Genomic DNA, 19,355 nt, shown 5'->3' on the forward strand with positions numbered 1-19,355 from the left:
GGGTAAATAATTAAAGTAACGCTCTGTCCAGACAAGAGGAAATAAAGCCACGTTCATTCTGCCTTAATTTGTTTTGTTTTTGAATATTTGTTTTGTTAAAAATAACAAAGAGAACTGGTAAGAGTACCGTTAGAGTACCAGCTTGACAAGCAGTATCGATAAGAGTACCGTTAAGAGTACCAGCTTGACAAGCAGTATCGGTAAAAGTACCGTTAGAGTACCAGCTTGACAAGCAGTATCGGTAAGAGTACTGTTAGAGTACCAGCTTGACAAGCAGTATCGGTAAGAGTACCGTTAGAGTACCAGCTTGACAAGCAGTATCGGTTAGAGTACTGTTACAGTACCAGCTTGACAAGCAGTATCGGTTAGAGTACTGTTAGAGTACCAGCTTGACAAGCAGTATCGGTTAGAGTAGTAGTACTGTTAAAACTGTAACGATACCACACCTAATCTCCGATGTTGATTAATGGAACCTGACATGGTGGTTCACACCAGCAGGAACAGAACTAATGAAAACCAGAACATGACGGGGACTATGTGACCTTCCGAGTCCTGAACTAACACAGTCAGGTTTAGTACCAGATGAGCTGGTCATTGTACAGGAAGGCGCTGTATTTGACCAGGCTGAGGCTCTCCTCTACTCGGTTGACGAAAGCCTGGATCTTCAGGTACGTCATCTTGTCCAGAGGGAAGAAGCTGATTCCTCCGAACACGTCCAGTAGGTCACAGGACTGCAGGTGGAGCGTCTGTAGATACTGAACACCCCCGTCAGCAATGCAAGGGGAGACACACACACACACACACACACACACACACACACACACACACACAGGGTACAGAGGAGAATGGAGAGAGGTGTTAGTTTACCTCCTGACAAAGTGCTGAAGACAGAGGAAACGGTAGCAGCCTGTGACGGGTGGGGTGCAGAAACACTCATGTCACCTCAGGGTAGCACATGACACTGATAAGATTCAACCTCCGATACCGAAACCACGGCCATCTTTCTCTCCGTCTTTGGGTCACACACTGGAGCAGGAAGTCCTCTTTCTTTCTTTTTTTTTTCTAACCCCTTTTTTCCCCCTCCCAATTGTATCTGGCCAATTATCCCACTCTTCCAAGCCGTCCCAGTCGCTGCTCCACCCCCTCTGCTGATCCGGGGAGGGCTGCAGACTGACACAAGCCTCCTCCCATACACGTGGAGTCACCAGCCACTTCTTTTCACCTGACAGTGAGGAGTTTCACCAGGTGGACATAGTGCATGGGAGGATCAGGCTATTCCCCCTCCTCCCTGAACAGGCACCCCGACTGACCAGAGGAGGTGCTAGTGCAGTGACCAGGACACATCCGGCTTCCCACCTGCAGACACGGCCAATCGTGTCTGTAGGGACGCCCGACCAAGCCGGAGGTAACATGGAGATTTGAACCGGCGATCCCCATGGGGCGGGAAGTCCTCTTTAACTCAAGACCCCTCCACACGCTTCACCATTACAAATACACATCAGTAATGTCAACAGCCATACACAAAGCAGTTTCCCTACACTGAGCAGTACAGAGCCACCTTTACAAGGCTGAGCAAGTTAACAGCGGGGCTCGCTGACAGTCATCAGCTGGGGTAGGGGGCAGGTAGACGCTGTGAGACATGATGCAACACATTCTCCGTCGACACAATTTCCCAAAGAAAACAAAAATGACGACGATACGCATCCTGCTGTCATCTGACTGCAAATCAGCCAGTTTAGATGGATCCCAGCGGTGCCCTGCCCACAGAGGACTAACTGCCAGGATGCTCTCACATCTGTGTGTGTGTATAGTTGGGAACCACTGTGTGTGTGTGTGTAGTTGGGAACCATCGTGTGTGTGTGTCCTTGGGAAATCAAGATGAACAACACTGTAGAAATACCAAGCGTTAATGTATATCAAGTATGGCTGTATATGGGTTTCAAAAAATGACATCCGCCCGGCAACTGTGAATATTAATCATGACTGTTTTGATGACATCTTTTTACCCTGTAGAAAAACTTCTCCAGCTTCTGAATGAGCAGCTCCACCCCACCGGCTTCCATTGCCCTCCCAAATGTGCCGTTGAAGAGCTGAGGAAGAATAACAATAATCAAGATTAAAATAAACATATATACAAGTATAAATGTATATGTGTGAGGTCATACCACATGCATGGATTAAGAAAAATTCTGCTCAATTCATTTAAAGAGAAATCATTTCGAAATTCAGAACCAAAGCGTTGCTCACCTTATACATACTGTAACACTGTCTCAACACTGCCCCATACACCGTGTCCTACATCACAGAGGGACAAGGATGTATTAACTCTAAAAGCAACATAATAATGCCTAATACACATATTAAAAATACATTTTATATATACACTACCGTTCAAAAGTTTGGGATCACCCAAACAATTTTGTGTTTTCCATGAAAAGTCACACTTATTCACCACCATATGTTGTGAAATGAATAGAAAATAGAGTCAAGACATTGACAAGGTTAGAAATAATGATTTGTATTTGAAATAAGATTTTTTTTACATCAAACTTTGCTTTCGTCAAAGAATCCTCCATTTGCAGCAATTACAGCATTGCAGACCTTTGGCATTCTAGCTGTTAATTTGTTGAGGTAATCTGGAGAAATTGCACCCCACGCTTCCAGAAGCAGCTCCCACAAGTTGGATTGGTTGGATGGGCACTTCTTTGAGCAGATTGAGTTTCTGGAGCATCACATTTGTGGGGTCAATTAAACGCTCAAAATGGCCAGAAAAAGAGAACTTTCATCTGAAACTCGACAGTCTATTCTTGTTCTTAGAAATGAAGGCTATTCCATGCGAGAAATTGCTAAGAAATTGAAGATTTCCTACACCGGTGTGTACTACTCCCTTCAGAGGACAGCACAAACAGGCTCTAACAGGTACTATTTAATGAAGATGCCAGTTGGGGACCTGTGAGGCGTCTGTTTCTCAAACTAGAGACTCTAATGTACTTATCTTCTTGCTCAGTTGTGCAACGCGGCCTCCCACTTCTTTTTCTACTCTGGTTAGAGCCTGTTTGTGCTGTCCTCTGAAGGGAGTAGTACACACCGGTGTAGGAAATCTTCAATTTCTTAGCAATTTCTCGCATGGAATAGCCTTCATTTCTAAGAACAAGAATAGACTGTCGAGTTTCAGATGAAAGTTCTCTTTTTCTGGCCATTTTGAGCGTTTAATTGACCCCACAAATGTGATGCTCCAGAAACTCAATCTGCTCAAAGAAGTGCCCATCCAACCAATCCAACTTGTGGGAGCTGCTTCTGGAAGCGTGGGGTGCAATTTCTCCAGATTACCTCAACAAATTAACAGCTAGAATGCCAAAGGTCTGCAATGCTGTAATTGCTGCAAATGGAGGATTCTTTGACGAAAGCAAAGTTTGATGTAAAAAAAATCTTATTTCAAATACAAATCATTATTTCTAACCTTGTCAATGTCTTGACTCTATTTTCTATTCATTTCACAACATATGGTGGTGAATAAGTGTGACTTTTCATGGAAAACACAAAATTGTTTGGGTGATCCCAAACTTTTGAACGGTAGTGTATATATATAGTATATATATATATATATATATAGTATATATATAGTATATAGTATATAGTATATATATATATATATATATATATATATATATATATATATATATATATATATATATATATATATATATATATATATATGGAAAAAGACTAACAAGTATTTCCTCTTCCAGATATTCTACTGTTGGAGGCTTCCCATCTTTGTTGGGCTTCTCAACCATTGGATTTCGCACCACCTGAAAAAACAAATTGAACTGAGGTGAGTCAGTGCTTGGGATCAACTCCCAACACAGTGTGTGGATATATGGCGAGTATCGTAAAGGCGAGTGTGACATAAATCAATCCAAATGTTCTCCTGTACCATGATCATCCAGAAATTGGCCTCTGGCTCAAAGAAGAACTGCCTGTTCTTCTGTGTGTGAAGGGATTTAGCTGGCTTTGTTGGACAGAACGTTCTGAAACAGAGAATACGACAGTTTGAATACACACAGATCCAAATGCTGCAAAACAGAGGGAGGTTTGAGAATAAGGTATGGACTTAACACCAGCCAAACGCTGGCTGTGTCTATTCAACCAGACACTATGGTATGCAACCTCCCCCCCCCCTCTTTTTCTCCCAAATTGTATCTCGCCAATTACCACTCTTCCGAGCCGTCCCGGTTGCTGCTCCACCCCCTCTGCCAATCCAGGGAGGGCTGCAGACTACCACATGTCACCTCCGATACATGTGGAGTCACCAGCCACTTCTTTTCACCTGACAGTGAGGAGTTTCACCAGGGGGATGTAGCACATGGGAGGATCATGCTATTCCCCCAATTCCCCCTCCCCCCCGACAGGCGCCCAACCAACCTGAGGAGGCGCTAGTGCAGTGACCAGGACACATACCCACATCCAGCTCCCCATCTGCAGACATGGCCAATTGTGTCTGTAGGGATGCCCGAACAAGCTGGAGGTAACATGTGGATTCGAACCAGCGATCCCCATGTTGGTAGGCAACAGAATAGACCGCTACACTACCCGGACACCGCGTGGTAGCCACAGGTGGTTGAATTCAATTCTAAAAATCTAGCTGGCTGTAAAATAAAGGTGGGGGGTGAATTTGAGGTGCACCAGCCACTGTGGCAATAAGAAGAAGACATCACGTTCCTGATGGAATGTCATTTGAATAAATAACTCCGACACTGCGGTGCTCGGTTGATATTTCTGATATCAAATTAATTTCATGTAGAAGCAGTTGATTGCAGATTGACTGCAAAACAAAGAAAAAATACGAATTACAGTAATGTCAATTCCTCACAAACTAGTGCAGCTCCACAATTACACAACTTCAAGTCATGGACTTCTCATTCATGGCAACATGATGACATCAAATATTCCATCGTCATGAAAATAAACTCACAACTAGAGGTCTGCAAGCCCGTCGGGTCACAACATGCTGAGTCAATTTGAGCTGGGCCATTTTTATATATATATATATATATATATATATATATATATATCAGGCTCATTTAACTTCCTACAGTGGCTTGCAAAAGTATTCATACCCCTTGAACTTTTCCACATTTTGTCACGTTTCGACCACAAGCATAAATATATTTTATTAGAATTTTATGTGAAAGACCAACACAAAGTGGCACACAACTGTGAAGTACAAAGAAAATTATACATGATTTAAAAAAAAATTTACAAATAAAAGTGCGGTGTGCAAAAGTATTCAGCCCCCCTGAGTCAATACTTTGTGGAACTGCCTTTTGCTGCAATTACAGCTGCAAGTCTTTTGGGGTATGCCTCTACCAGCTTTGCACATCTAGAGACTGAAATTTTTGCCCATTCTTCTTTGCAAAACAGCTCAAGCTCAGTCAGATTAGATGGAGAGCGTTTGTGAACGGCCGTTTTCAGATCTTGCCACAGATTCTCAGTTGGATTTAGGTCTGGACTTTGACTGGGCCATTCTAACACATGAATATGTTTTGTTTTAAACCATTCCATTGTAGCCCTGGCTTTATGTTTAGGGTCGTTGTCCTGCTGGAAGGTGAACCTCCGCCCCAGTCTCAAGTCTTTTGCAGACTCCAACAGGTTTTCTTCCAAGATTGCCCTGTATTTGGCTCCATCCATCTTCCCATCAACTCTGACCATCTTCCCTGTCCCTGCTGAAGAGAAGCACCCCCAGAGCATGATGCTGCCTCCACCATGTTTGACAGTGGGGATGATGGTGTGTTCAGAGTGATGTGCAGTGCTAGTTTTCCGCCACACATAGCGTTTTGCTTTCAGGCCAAAAAGTTCGATTTTGGTCTCATCTGACCAGAGCACCTTCTTCCACATGTTTGCTGTGTCCCCCACATGGCTTCTGGCAAACTGCAAACGGGACTTCTTATGGTTTTCTTTTAACAATGGCTTTCTTCTTGCCACTCTTCCATTAAGGCCAGATTTGTGCAGTGCACGACCAATAGTTGTCCTGTGGACAGATTCCCCCACCTGAGCTGTGGATCTCTGCAGTTCGTCCAGAGTCACCATGGGCCTCTTGGCTGCATCTCTGATCAGTGCTCTCCTTGTTCGGCCTGTAAGTTTAGGTGGACGGCCGTGTCTTGGTAGGTTTGCAGTTGTGCCATACTCTTTCCATTTCCGGATGATGGATTGAACAGTGCTTCGTGAGATGTTCAAAGCTTGGGAAATCTTTGTATAGCCTAACCCTGCTTTAAACCTCTCCACAACGTTATCCCTGACCTGTCTGGTGTGTTCCTTGGACTTCATGATGCTGTTTGCTCCCCAATATTCTCTTAACAAACCTCTGAGGCCGTCACAGAACAGCTGTATTTGTCCTGAGATTAGATTACACACAGGTTGACTCTATTTAGTCATTAGGTCAACATTCAATCATTCAGCAATCATCAGGCAACTTCTGAAGGCAATTGGTTGCACTCAGAGAAAAGGGGGCTGAATACTTTTGCACACCGCACTTTTCAGTTTTTTATTTGTAATTTTTTTTTTAAATCATGTGTAATTTTCTTTGTACTTCACAGTTGTGTGCCACTTTGTGTTGGTCTTTCACATAAAATTCCAATGAAATATATTTATGTTTGTGGTCGTAACGTGACAAAATGTGGAAAAGTTCAAGGGGTATGAATACTTTTGCAAGCCACTGTATATATGTGCAGAGCACAAATAGGTGCCACCATATTAACTATTGTAATATTGATTATATTATAAATAGTATACATATACATGTACGTGTGCATTACACATGGCAACTGACCATGCCGTGTGTGTGCGTGTTCATCAGAGACAGTGCACGTCAGAGAGAGCTTAAAGTGATACTGGTGTTGGTCTCGGGTCAGGCTCAAGCTGAAAAATTGCAGACTTTATCAGGCTGGGGCTGGGCTAGGGCTTGAACATCACGGACCAGGGCTGGGGCAGGAGTTTTTGGCCCATGCAGGGCTCTACTCCCAAATGGTTCTGAAGCTATGACTACTACACATCTGGTTTCTCCCTGTTGTGAAAAGAATAGACCTACATAAAACATACATAACCTCTCTTGTGTACACCTGTCGTGCAGCATGAAGCAAGTTTTTGTCTTTAGTTCAGTCTTGTGGCAAGTATTCTACTCTGAGCAGTTCCTACCACATCTGTCCTAGTTTGATATCCAATTTCCATAAGCCAGTAGACAGATCCACCATCTTCCCAAGTAATACAAGATTAACATCAAACCAGTATTCAGCCTACACAATACAGAAGTAATGTCATGAGTGTGACATGATGGACAGATGACTGACTGGAATATTTAAGAGGGGTTAGGTGTAAATTTGAGTTCTGTATGATAATATGACTAATAAACATCAGATGGGGTTGCTGAGTGGTAGTGACTGAAAGAGTAAAAGACCCCCAGATTTCTGTATTCAGAAACACAGGAGCTGGACTGGTTAAGTAATTTTGTTGTTGTTTGACAACCTGATCCCCAAAAGACATGGCTCACGCACATAGCTTCAGCACATTGTACAGGGATCACAGCAAATGATGAGGGTGCTCAAAAATGGCTGATGCCTACAAACATGCTGTGTATCCGCCGTCTTTCTAATTGAATTTGTTTGACTTGTCTGTTTGGATTTGTAGTTGAAACTCTCATTGCTAAACGATCGGGGGAGCACTTGGGCAGATATTGCAAATAACACCTTCAACCGAGACAACCAAATGAAAAATCCACAAAAATGTTACTACTACTACTTTCGGCTGCTCCCGTTATGTAAGGCCTGAAAAATGGAGTTCATGGACATGGTCTCCTGCTGTCCATATAAATAGCCAACCAGCAACAAGCCATGCTGATAATGTTTGCCACATCTATTCCAGATGTCAGGGACGCCAGTAAGCTCTGCTGCTCACCCTGACCTATAACACGCTGGAGGAAGACAGGAGCAATATTTGGCTTTTCTTTTTTTTAAATGTTCAAGTACATAAGTCAGCTTTCTACCTGGTGAATTGTACAATGGCTTCGCAAAGGCCCACGTTCCGGATCTTCTCATTCTTCTCTACTTCACAGGGGTGGTAAAACAAGATCTTCTTCTCTTCCTACACAAGAAACATTTCAAGAATCCCATCAAAACACCCCCCCAGCAAAACCCCACTGCTTACTTTGGTAAATATTACCACAGAGACACATCATGTGTGCTGTGCCACTGCAGCACTTACTTTACACATAAGACCTCTGCTGTGTGTAGGAATGGAGCCTACCTCTCCTTCTCGGGGTCCAAATGTAGGGTTGTAAATGAAAAAGCTGAGAAGGGACGGCGTGTACTGTTTCTCTTGCATTCCTGCGGCCATTCTTGGACTGCAGCAGAAGGAAAGGACAACACACCGAGGGAACAACATGACCTTAAGGTCTTTATGCTTCCTTTCACACCAATTCATGGCTGATCCTGCATGATCAACATTAAACATGCCTTACCTGATCATCAGCATTAGTGTGAGTTGTGTCTGGACCGTCCTTGTTCCGAAGAGAGCTGGGTCAGCATGCCGTGCGCCTGCAGAGGGATACACACACCAAGAAGGCCGAAGCTGTTACACGTGGCGAGTCTGCAAGCGGCAGGCAGTAACAACAACAATGAAAGAGTTCCCCAGCCTTCATTTTCAGGGCTAGGCTTATTAAACCGAAGGACCCTCAGCATTACGCTTCAGTTCACTGCAGGCTGTTCAACGGTCTCGGCTGCTCCACAGCAACCGACCCAGAGTTTGGGAAACCCGACGCTGTGCACTGGGCCTTCATTTTGTATCGTATGTTTTGTCTTCTGACACGAAATCTAAACGTACGTATCTGGCAGACGCCTTCTCCAGCGTGACTTAACGGAGAGTCAAGCGGGGCCAGCTGGCACCGTGGAACATGCACCGCTAGCGGCACCACACTGGCTTGGTGCCGGCGTCCCGGTACGTACGGGACCACTGCTGATGAGCAGCGGTACCTGCGGGTTCCCGGTTCGCTGGTGCCGGCGTCCCGGTACGTACGGGACCACTGCTGATGAGCAGCGGTACCTGCGGGTTCCCGGTTCGCTGGTGCCGGCGTCCCGGTACGTACGGGACCACTGGTGATGAGCAGCGATACCTGCGGGTTCCCGGTTCGCTGGTGCCGGCGTCCCGGTACGTACGGGACCACTGGTGATGAGCAGCGATACCTGCGGGTTCCCGGTTCGCTGCGGAGGGCCGCGGGACACCAACAGCACGGGGGTGGGGTTGGGGGGATGATTGACGTGTGCTCCGCCTGTCCTCCCGCAGGGCTGCGGTGCTGAGCCTGTGTCGCTAGCTAGCTACGCTAACTGTTAGCCGCCGAACCCGGCGGCAAACAGTTAGCGCAGCTGGGATACTCACATTACACCGCACAGCCTCCACACACCAGGACGCCGGTGTTCATCTTTCGCGGGAGTTAAAGTGAACGAAACGTATTTTAATATCGAGGCAAACCTAAACAAATGAGAGAGAAGCCGCTCACACGCCACTTGGAGCTACTTCCTGCTTTTGACAGCGTTGCGTCACTCACCAAACGGTCCGACCGGATGCCGCTGTAGAAGGTTCCTGTTATCGAAGGTTCCTGCTGGCCGTTGTGATGGACAGGCAGGCGGGCAGGCGGGCAGGCAGACGGGCGGGCAGGTAGGTAGGCGGGCAGGCGGGCAGGCAGACGGGCGGGCAGGTAGGTAGGCGGGCAGGTAGGTAGGTGGGCAGGCGGGCAGGCGGGGTTGCACACAAGGCATGCCGGTCTCTTGGTGGGTAACGAGGCCTGTTTACACGCCCGTCAGAAAGAGGGAAGCTTGGTTTAGTGTGAGCAACACTTCGTAGGCCACTCTAAGAGGTGCAGTATTTCACAGGTATAACCCCGATCACTAATCCAGCTCCCCTTAGAAACGTCAAAGCTCCACATTTGACGTGGGATGTAAAAGTGCAAGGCAATCAACGTTACCTCGTTCCCACAGCCAAAAGATGAGCCTCTGTAATTTATAATCTCTACATTTACTGGCACCTACAGCTCCTACACACTGGCATGAGTCAGGTGCAGAAAACACATTTCACTGTAACCAAACTGCTGCACAATGGCTTTCTCTCTTTCTGTCTTTCTCTCTTTCGTCTTTAGCCAAATGATCTGGACCATCATGAACACGAGGCTGACCCTGGTGGCCCAAATGTCACTTGATGTATCTCCATCAGGCACTGTTCACTGGTGTCATCTTAGACTGCGTAGACGGTGCCAAAGGTGTGTTGATGTGCAGAAGACATTCACTACAAAGGCACGTTAGGAAGGGTCTTACTGGACACCTCCGAGTCTTTAAACCTCCTCAGGCCACTTTTCATTTACAATGTAAACAGAATATGACCGGTGTCCCATGGCACTGGAACAACATGCCTGACAAAACCAGGCTAGCAAACTCGGTGCTCTCCTTTATTACACTTTAAATAATTCATATGTATCCTCTTAACATGTGCCTTTGTTTGAAAGCAGAGTAGCTGGAAGGAATATCCCGAATATGAGGTGACCAAACAAACCCCACAAGGGAAGAGTTGCGAGGCGGGGCTTTCTTACTGTAAAGCATGGGGCTAACCACTAATCCACTATCACGGCTCTAATTAAAGGCTGCTCAGTGATTTTGCAGCCTAAGCTGCTGTACTTTTCAGCTGGAATGTATTGGTGGACCTGCAGGATGAGAGCGATGAGGCGTTTTTCAGCCATTTTCTCTTGATAGAAAAAAGAAAACAGAACGAATCAGCATAAGTTTCAACACATTTATTCATTCGATCCATTCATGGTTGCTGGTGTGGTGGTGTGCGTACAGAGAGGAAAACAGGGAGCAGTTATCATGACGGACCAATAATCCACAGGCAAACCAAAATTCTCTGAACAAGTAAATTGACTTTTAAAAGCAAAATGGTAGCCTGCTGAGGTCAGGTAGAAAATAATGTTTATCCCTGGGAATGAAGGCCAGAATGTGCAGTCTCCAGGGAGCAGGAGGAGGAAGAGGAGACCTGAAGGTTCTTCTGTTCATTCTGCCGGCGTCTCTTTCAGGACAGGACCATTTTTTGGAATTCTGCAACCAGAAATAAGTCAGATTAGTTCTGAAAACATCTGCTGAAGAAGGACAAATTTCAACCTCACAGTCCGCGGACGCATTAAGGGTCACTGACATTAAGTTACTGTGAGTCTGAGTCAGTAAACCAATTTGCAAGAAGAGGGAAAGAAATAAAGTGAATTATCCAAATCAGAATCAGAAACACTTTATTTGTTGTTTCATTTCATGCGCTTGTGCACACGAAATGAAACGAAACATGGTTTCCCCCAGCCCACAGCAGTGCAACACAAAGACAAAAACACACCCAAAAACTACAAGAACACATATAGCCAAACTAACACACATATCTAAACTGAAGAAGAAGAAAAATCACTGTCCAGGAGAAGGAACGCCAGCCAGGATGACTGTCAGAACTGCCGGTCTGCATGGGCTAGCACTTAGCTTAGCCTGCCCCCCTTTCGCGTCCTATCAGACCACCCTCGGTGTTTCCTCGTAGGGCACAGCTCCAGGCAGGGCCGTGGTCCCTGGGTCCACAGGACGCAGCAGACCAGGCTCTCCCAGCTGATCCAGCACCAGCTCTCCCAGCCACCAAACGAAGACACAAACTTAGATGCAGACGTGGACAAAGACCCTGCATGGACGGTGCTGGGTGAGGCTGCTGCAAATGTGAATTTGCAGCGCCGCCTTCCCACACCGGGAGCAGAACTCCTGGAGCCTGCCGTGTGAAGGCTGCAGCTGATTGGAGAATGGACTTCACTGCGGCCTAAACATGCCTAGAAGTCACGAGTTTGTAGCGGTAGGACCAAATGGCTTTCACAATAAGCCCAAAAGTTCGTTTTGGAGGAAATTGTGTCAAAGGCCATTCCAAAAAAGGTGGAAAGAAAGAAATGATTCAGCCTCTCTCTCTCTTTCTCCCCCCTCCTTTTTTCCTCTTTTCTCAGGTTACCCGTCACCATCTATCATCCTTCCTATTTCTGTCTGGCTGACATGCAGCCATTTCTCTCCATCTGTCCACCAGTCTGAATGCAGGACACGTCACGGGTCATGAGGGAATACACACTTTCTCAATCCAGTCACATCTCAGGATTTCAAATCACAATGGAGAATTTTGATCTGCAGTAAGAATTTCAAATCGAAATTATTCTGATTCTTTTTGCAGAGTGAAAAAAGGAGAATATTCAGACACAAATTGTAAAGCCATAACAAAAAAACTTGTAATTTATGACTTCATTTGAAATGTATTGGAATATAATGTAGTAACCATTCCATCGTGTTTGTCTGGTAGACCAACACTTTCTGGTTTCTCTTCAAAATGAAAGTTACACCAAAAAAAACAAAAAAAAACGAGACCAGCTTCACCAAATGATAAGACAATTACGATAATTGGACACCTCGTTAAGCCACTGCGTTGTTTATAAGGGTGGGGACACCTGCAGTCAAGTGAGACTGAAGAGGTCTCTTAGGTTTCTCTCTCAGTACACGTTGTGTCCAGATGAACTGATTCACACATTCAGCACATTGATGCTGTGCTAAAACCTCATCCATCCTGCACACAGACTTTCTGTCCCACTGACAGGTTGACAGTCGTTTTATTTAGAAGTTGGACAACAGTAGCTGCTAAAGGTGGGACCATGGCACTGTTTTCCAAGTCCCAAACTTTGAGTTTGAAATCCTAAACCAGTCATTATGTGCTTTTCATCAGATCTAATACCATGTCACCATTTTGATAACAGAGTTCGTTAATATGCCAATTCACACAACTCATGGATGCCTTTTAAAGTAAGCGGTTAAGATAATGGATGGATGGATGGATGGATGGATGGATGGATGGATGGGTGGGTGGGTGGATGGATGGATGGATGGAGGGATGGACGGATGGGTGGATGGGTGGATGGACGGATGGATGGATGGACGGTATTTATTACAGACTGATTTAAAGTGGATCTGTAATGATGGAAATGAAGCGTTGATTTGCTTCACACTTTTTAAAAGCATTCTCTCTTTGGCCTTGGAGAAGGTTTCAAGTCTTTCTAGTCAAAAGGCTCAAAGTCAAAGTCACGAGTCCATCCATCCATCCATCCATCCATCATCCAAACTGCTTACCCTGCTCTCAGGGTCGCGGGGATGATGGAGCCTATCCCAGCAGTCACGAATCACCGGTGTTAAAGTCCAAATCCAGTTTTAAGTCTTTTTCAAGTCAAGTCTGAAGTCATCGAATTTGTGACTTGAGTCTGACTCGAGTCCAAGTCAGGTGACTGGAGTTTATTGTTGACTTATGATCGGCCATTGAGGACGTCCATCCTCTAGTTTGGTCACAGAAAAACATGATACATATGATATACGATATATGACATTACATGACATGATATGACAAGATATGACATGATGTGATACCATATGATGTGATATATGATGTGATGTGATATGATATATGATGATAGACGATGTGATATATGATGTGATGTGATATGATATATGATATGATGTGATATGATATATGATGATAGATGATGTGATATATGATATATGATGTGATATATGATATATGATGTGATATATGATATGATGTGATATGATATATGATATGAGATATGATGTGATGTGATATGATATATGATGATATATGATGTGATATGATATGTGATATGAGATATGATGTGATGTGATATGATATATGATATGATATAATATGATATATGATGTGATACCTTATGATGTGATATATGATGTGATGTCATATGATATATGATATGATAGATGATGTGATATGTGATATAATATATGATGTGATATATGATATGATGTGATATGATATATGATATGAGATATGATGTGATGTGATATGATATATGATATGATATGACATGATATAATATGATATATGATGTGATACCTTATGATGTGATATATGATGTGATGTCATTTGATATATGATATGATAGATGATTTGATATGTGATATGATATATGATGTGATGTGATGTGACATATGATATAATATATGATGTGATATATCATGTAATCCAAAGGGGTTGAATCAATGGATAACCATGACCTGGATGAATGAGAACATTCACAGACATATGATGTAATGTGATGTGATGTGATTCACCAATGTCCCTCATTTGTGCTGGTTTGATATTTTCCAATCAAACAATTGTGACTTTTTTTTTGTCCCTCTTTTTCTGCCCAATTGTACTTGGCCAATTGCCCCACTCTTCTGAACCGTCCCGGTCGCTGCTCCAGCCCCTCTGCTGATCCGGGGAGGGCTGCAGACTACCACATGTCTCCTCCCATACATGTGGAGTCACCAGCCGCTTCCTTTCACCTGACAGTGAGGAGTTTCACCAGGGGGACGTAGCACGTGGGAGGATCACGCTATTCCCCCCAGTTCCCCCTCCTCCCCCCGAACAGGCGCCCTGACCAACCAGAGGAGGCGCTAGTGCAGCAACCAGGACACATACCCACATTCGGCTTCCCACCCGCAGACGCGACCAGTTGTGTCTGTAGGGACGCTCGACCAGGCCAGAGGTAACATGGGGACTCGAACCGTTGATCCCCGTGTTGGTAGGCAACAGAATAGACCACCACGCCATCCGGATGCCCTCACAACTGTGACTTTTAAACCAGAAAACAGGATTACGTCTCCTGAAAAGCATCGTGCTGCAGTATTTCTGTTCTCCTCCTGCTTTCGATCATCCGTTGGGGAAACCATATGAATGAAGATGGCTGAACTTTACACCAGGACATTGGATTAACGAAGATGAAATGACATTTCATCATGTTTAAGAGAGATGGATTATCATTTAAGGACTGTTCTGATGCTGCTGACATAGAAATCTGGAACCAAACACATCCCCAGCCAGGGTATGGCATTAAAAGCCATACATCTGTTTTTCTAAAGGCCAGATTATACATGTAGAGGAGCATAATCCTCTGCAAGAGAATAATGCACAATCCATGTCAACGAGGCAGGGGGAGTCTCGTTTTGGAGAGGACTGTGATGTATTTAACTGTGTGTGCATCCCACAACCTGTTCAGACTCCCTGGAGTTCCATTAAACACCGCTGGGTTTGTGTTCAGTCCCTCAAAACAAAACCGTCTCTCATGAGATGCCATCCAGCCACTACACGCATGGCTGCTCTTTCCCTTTGCGTCCTGACATGGGAAACCGACTGACTTTAGGACACTGACTGACCGTCTGCTCCGATGCGGCCGTCGCTGTTGTCATCAGCAGCCAAGACGAAGCTCTTGGTCTCAGCGTCAGTCAGCGTCCGGGCACTGGGGACGAACTGCTGCAGGAAGAACCTGAGAGAAGAACACAAGAACCTGAGAGAAGAAGACAAGAACCCGAGAGAGGAACACATCATGATGGAATGATGTGATGTGAACACATAATCCCTCCTGCATATGCACAGACATAGAAACACACACACACACACACACACACACACACACACACACACACACACACACACACACAGACAGACACACACAAATACGGACAGACACACAGACAGACACGAAGACACACACACACACAGACACACACACACACACACACAGACAGACAGACACACAGACAGACAGACACAGACACCCACAGACACACAGGCAAACACACACAGACACACATGCACACACACAGGCAGACAGATAGGCAGAGAGACAGACAGACAGACAAACACACACACACACACACACACGCACACACACACACACACAGGCCACTCATCTTTGCAAGACATTAAGAGACTGGTCTGCATAAAGGCGGCAGACTGAAGTCCCTGAAGTCCAGTACAAAGCAGCATTTCTATTGTAGGTAAGCAGAGCGGCAGGTTGCTGCTGTCTTGTCTTTAGTTACCATGACAACTCTGTTTGTGTGTGTGTGTGTGTGTGTGTGTGTGTGTGTGTGTGTGTGTGTGTGTATAAACCGACACTGACTTGAGTTCGGCCTCCTCGATGTAGCCGCTGTTGTCTTCATCCAGGATCTGGAAGACGTCTCGCACCTCTTTGGCCGATTTAGAGGACAGACCGCACAGCTGGAAAAACTTCTTACAGCTGAACGAGTCTGGAGCTGCAACACACACACACACACACACACAGTGAGAGTGAGAGTGAGAGTGAGGTTGCCAGGTCGGGGGAGGACATGCAGATTAAAACAGCGTTTGGCTGCCGTCCAGATGGGAGCTTGTTCCCCTCTCAGGTTTTCGTGCGGACCAAAACATGTTTGATTAAAATCCTTCAAACCCAGATGCACCATGTGGGTGCACGATCCAGATGCACCATGTGGGTGCACGACAGGAGAACGTTCAGCATCTGTTTTATCGTCGACAGATAAGTGAAAGTAACCCAGAGAGGTGATGGAAGTGGTTGTGGGACCCAGTTTAAGATGGGGACGTGTAAAAGCCCATCAGACTGAAGCGAGGAAGACTAAAGGAGTCCTAAGATTCTCCCCGAGCATCCGGTGAGCAAGGCCCAACGTCCTGCCACCGCCAAGGCGGCGCTCCAACGTAACGCAAGCGCACAAGTTCTGACTCAACCTTGTGCCATCTTTTCCTGTTGTGTAACGCAACTGCTTTACGTGTAAACTTTAAAAACCGCTAGAACGACCAGGGCGGTCATTTTGACCGTTTTGAATTTTCCAAGTTTAATGAATATGTGGTGGTGGGGGGGGGAGATACAGACCTGCTGTGCATTAACATGAGTTTTGGATCGATTGCACAAAAAAAAGTTATGATAAGATCTACCTAAAAACGACCATGAGCGGTCAAAATGACCGCGCGTCATTTGCGCACGTCACTATTTATGACGCGCGTTGTTCGCGTCACTTCCTTCGCAGCGGTCGGCTCCAACGTCCTTAAACTACACGTCACTGCTGCGAGGAGGCTGGCGCGCCCCCGAGCTTTGTAACGTGCTCGCCGCCGCGCCATCGCTGCCAACGGACTCCGCAAAACAGCCAAAACTGCTACCGTACGTGATACGAGGCCGCTTCCTCACGTCACCTCCCCAGCCATCTATAACGGACGGCAGAGGCGCTCTTACCCCACCCTGTCTGAGCTCCGTCAGGTGGCGCTCCCGCGTCGGTGGCCGTTTGGCTGGCTAGCTCTTCGCGGACGGATGAGACGGTTAGCGTACCGTTACCACGGAAACGCCGGTTCCGGTTCAACGACAGGACGCGCCAGAAGACGCGCCCATAATTCGCGCAAGGTATCATGGGGGCTAGGGACGAGACGGCTAGGCCTTGTTACGTTTGTTAGCTTAGCGATGCGTTTTCCGTTGTTTTCCCCGGTATCCTTCCCGACACGTCCGGGTACACACGCACCATGACTACCGCCGAGGCGTCGCGGTATTCACAGGCGGTGGACAGCGGCCATTTTACACGGTTTGAAAAGTAATATTGTGTAAACTACTAATAAGCCACGTTAGCCCCAAGCTAGCGGGTCTAACCCTTTAGCCGAGCGGTTAGTGACGTCGCCGTGTGGTGCAGTACACTCCGTATCGAATCCCGCACCGGGCAAGAAAATAACCGGTTACAATTGTAACGATCCCAGGTGTGTAGAGTCGCTAGCCCGCTGGCTAACGGGTCGGACCCTCTAGTCCAATGTTTCTCAACCGGGGGTCCGCGGACCCCTAGTGGTCCGTGGTGTAATTGCAAGGGGTCCGTGAAAATAAAATATATTTAAAAAAAAGATCCTATGACATTTATAGAAATAGGATTATTTTACTCAAATGTGACTGAGACCTTTATCTACCTAAACTATAAAGGGTAACAGGACTTTTTTCTCTAATTACATCTGTTTCACAAGTGTAATTTATTGTATTTTAATAAGAGATCTCGCTCCCGTTTGCATTGTTAAAAGTTACTGCATAAAAATTCTGTTGTTACATATATCTGAAAGTTACTGAATACATATTCTGTTTTGTTACATATATCTGAAAGTTACTGAATACATATTCTGTTTTGTTACATATATCTGAAAGTTACTGCATAAGAATTCTGTTTTGTTACATATATCTGAAAGTTACTGAATACATATTCTGTTTTGTTACATATATCTGAAAGTTACTGAATACATATTCTGTTTTGTTACATATATCTGAAAGTTACTGCATAAGAATTCTGTTTTGTTAACTATATCTAAGTTACAAGTGAAAGCTCTTATTTTTGCCCCAAAGAGTGAATAAATGCTATAATGCAATTTAAAATGCAGTTTCTACTGTTTCTATCAAATTACAACCCCCCTCCCCCAAGATCAGGTGGAGGGGTCCTCAGGGTAGATCAAAAACACGCAGGGGGTCCAGGACCCCAAAAAGGCTGAGAACCACTGGTCTAGTCGACTGGTTAACGCCTCCCGGATTCGCTACGGTATTAAAGCTGTTAAAATGTTACTTTTGGTGTCAGTCGTTTGCTAACAGACATACTAACATATCTCAATTGGGTATTTATAGAGTTAAAAAACCGGCGGTCATTTTGACGGGCCGGTGGTCATCTGAGGTAGGAGTGAAACCGGTCGCGAAATGGGGAGCGTCTCGAACCGAGAAGACCGTACCGAACCATTCGGAATTCGATCCAGTATCGTCCCACCCCTATGAAAACGGACTGAAATGAAGTAAATTTACCAAATTATAGCAGATTAGAATGAAAGTACATGGGGCCACGTTTGCAGGAGGCGCTAAGACCAAACCGGATATGACGTAGGTACATGCTGATCCAAATGGGTGTGGATGGACGTGTACGTGGTTGGTTTTAAATTATGAATTTTTTTCCCTACAAATGTCCCGTGAACTCTTTGAACGTCCTGCAGGTAGAATGAAAAATGCTTTTATCTCTCATTCATTCTTCATCGTGAGTTGCAGCCTGCAGGAGCTGTGCATGCTAACTTTCACTTCTTCCCTCTCTTCTTCTTCCCTCGCTCCTTTTCTCTGTACTTCTCAGTTCTGGGAGGTTCAGTTTACCTTGACAGTCCTTGACGGCGTTTTCAATGGCCTCAGCCGACAGGATGGAGGTCAGCGACATTTTAATCCTTCAACAGAAGAAGAGCAGGATGAATTATTCACTCTCACTCTCTCTCTCTCTGTCTCTGTCTCACTCTCTCTCTCTCTCTCTGTCTCTGTCTCACTCTCTCTCTCTCTAGAAGTCTCAGCCACATCATGCTGAGGTTCATAGTTTCACCTCTGTCATCTAATTTGCACTGACCTTTGTTTTGCACATCAGAATCATGTTTATTGGCCATGTAGG

The 19,355-nt window shown here is 45.3% G+C and overlaps 2 protein-coding genes across 2 annotated transcripts in view; both read right to left on the bottom strand.

Annotated features, from left to right (window-relative positions):
- Window positions 1-9,569, bottom strand: part of ccz1 (CCZ1 homolog, vacuolar protein trafficking and biogenesis associated) — a 31,583-nt gene extending 22,014 nt beyond the window's left edge. The window contains exons 1-9 of the mRNA XM_056297416.1: window positions 9,427-9,569; window positions 8,513-8,588; window positions 8,299-8,395; window positions 8,039-8,136; window positions 3,938-4,031; window positions 3,732-3,812; window positions 2,248-2,295; window positions 2,007-2,090; window positions 580-755 (exon numbers count right to left, since the gene is read on the bottom strand). Coding sequence (XP_056153391.1) covers window positions 580-755; window positions 2,007-2,090; window positions 2,248-2,295; window positions 3,732-3,812; window positions 3,938-4,031; window positions 8,039-8,136; window positions 8,299-8,395; window positions 8,513-8,526 — 692 coding nt within the window. The 5' untranslated portion in view covers window positions 8,527-8,588; window positions 9,427-9,569. The remainder of the gene's footprint in view (window positions 1-579; window positions 756-2,006; window positions 2,091-2,247; window positions 2,296-3,731; window positions 3,813-3,937; window positions 4,032-8,038; window positions 8,137-8,298; window positions 8,396-8,512; window positions 8,589-9,426) is intronic.
- A 1,537-nt stretch (window positions 9,570-11,106) lies between these two features.
- On the bottom strand, window positions 11,107-19,136 carry pvalb9 (parvalbumin 9). Its single transcript, XM_056296838.1, has 4 exons — window positions 19,073-19,136; window positions 16,058-16,190; window positions 15,312-15,421; window positions 11,107-11,132 (listed from the first exon to the last, which is right to left on the bottom strand). The coding sequence occupies exons 1-4, from the start codon at window positions 19,131-19,133 to the stop codon at window positions 11,107-11,109; spliced, it is 330 nt and encodes a 109-aa protein (XP_056152813.1). The 5' UTR covers window positions 19,134-19,136.
- Between the last annotated feature and the right edge of the window lie 219 nt (window positions 19,137-19,355).

The sequence above is a fragment of the Lampris incognitus genome, chromosome 17 (assembly GCF_029633865.1).
Source record: "Lampris incognitus isolate fLamInc1 chromosome 17, fLamInc1.hap2, whole genome shotgun sequence".
NCBI lineage: Eukaryota > Metazoa > Chordata > Actinopteri > Lampriformes > Lampridae > Lampris > Lampris incognitus.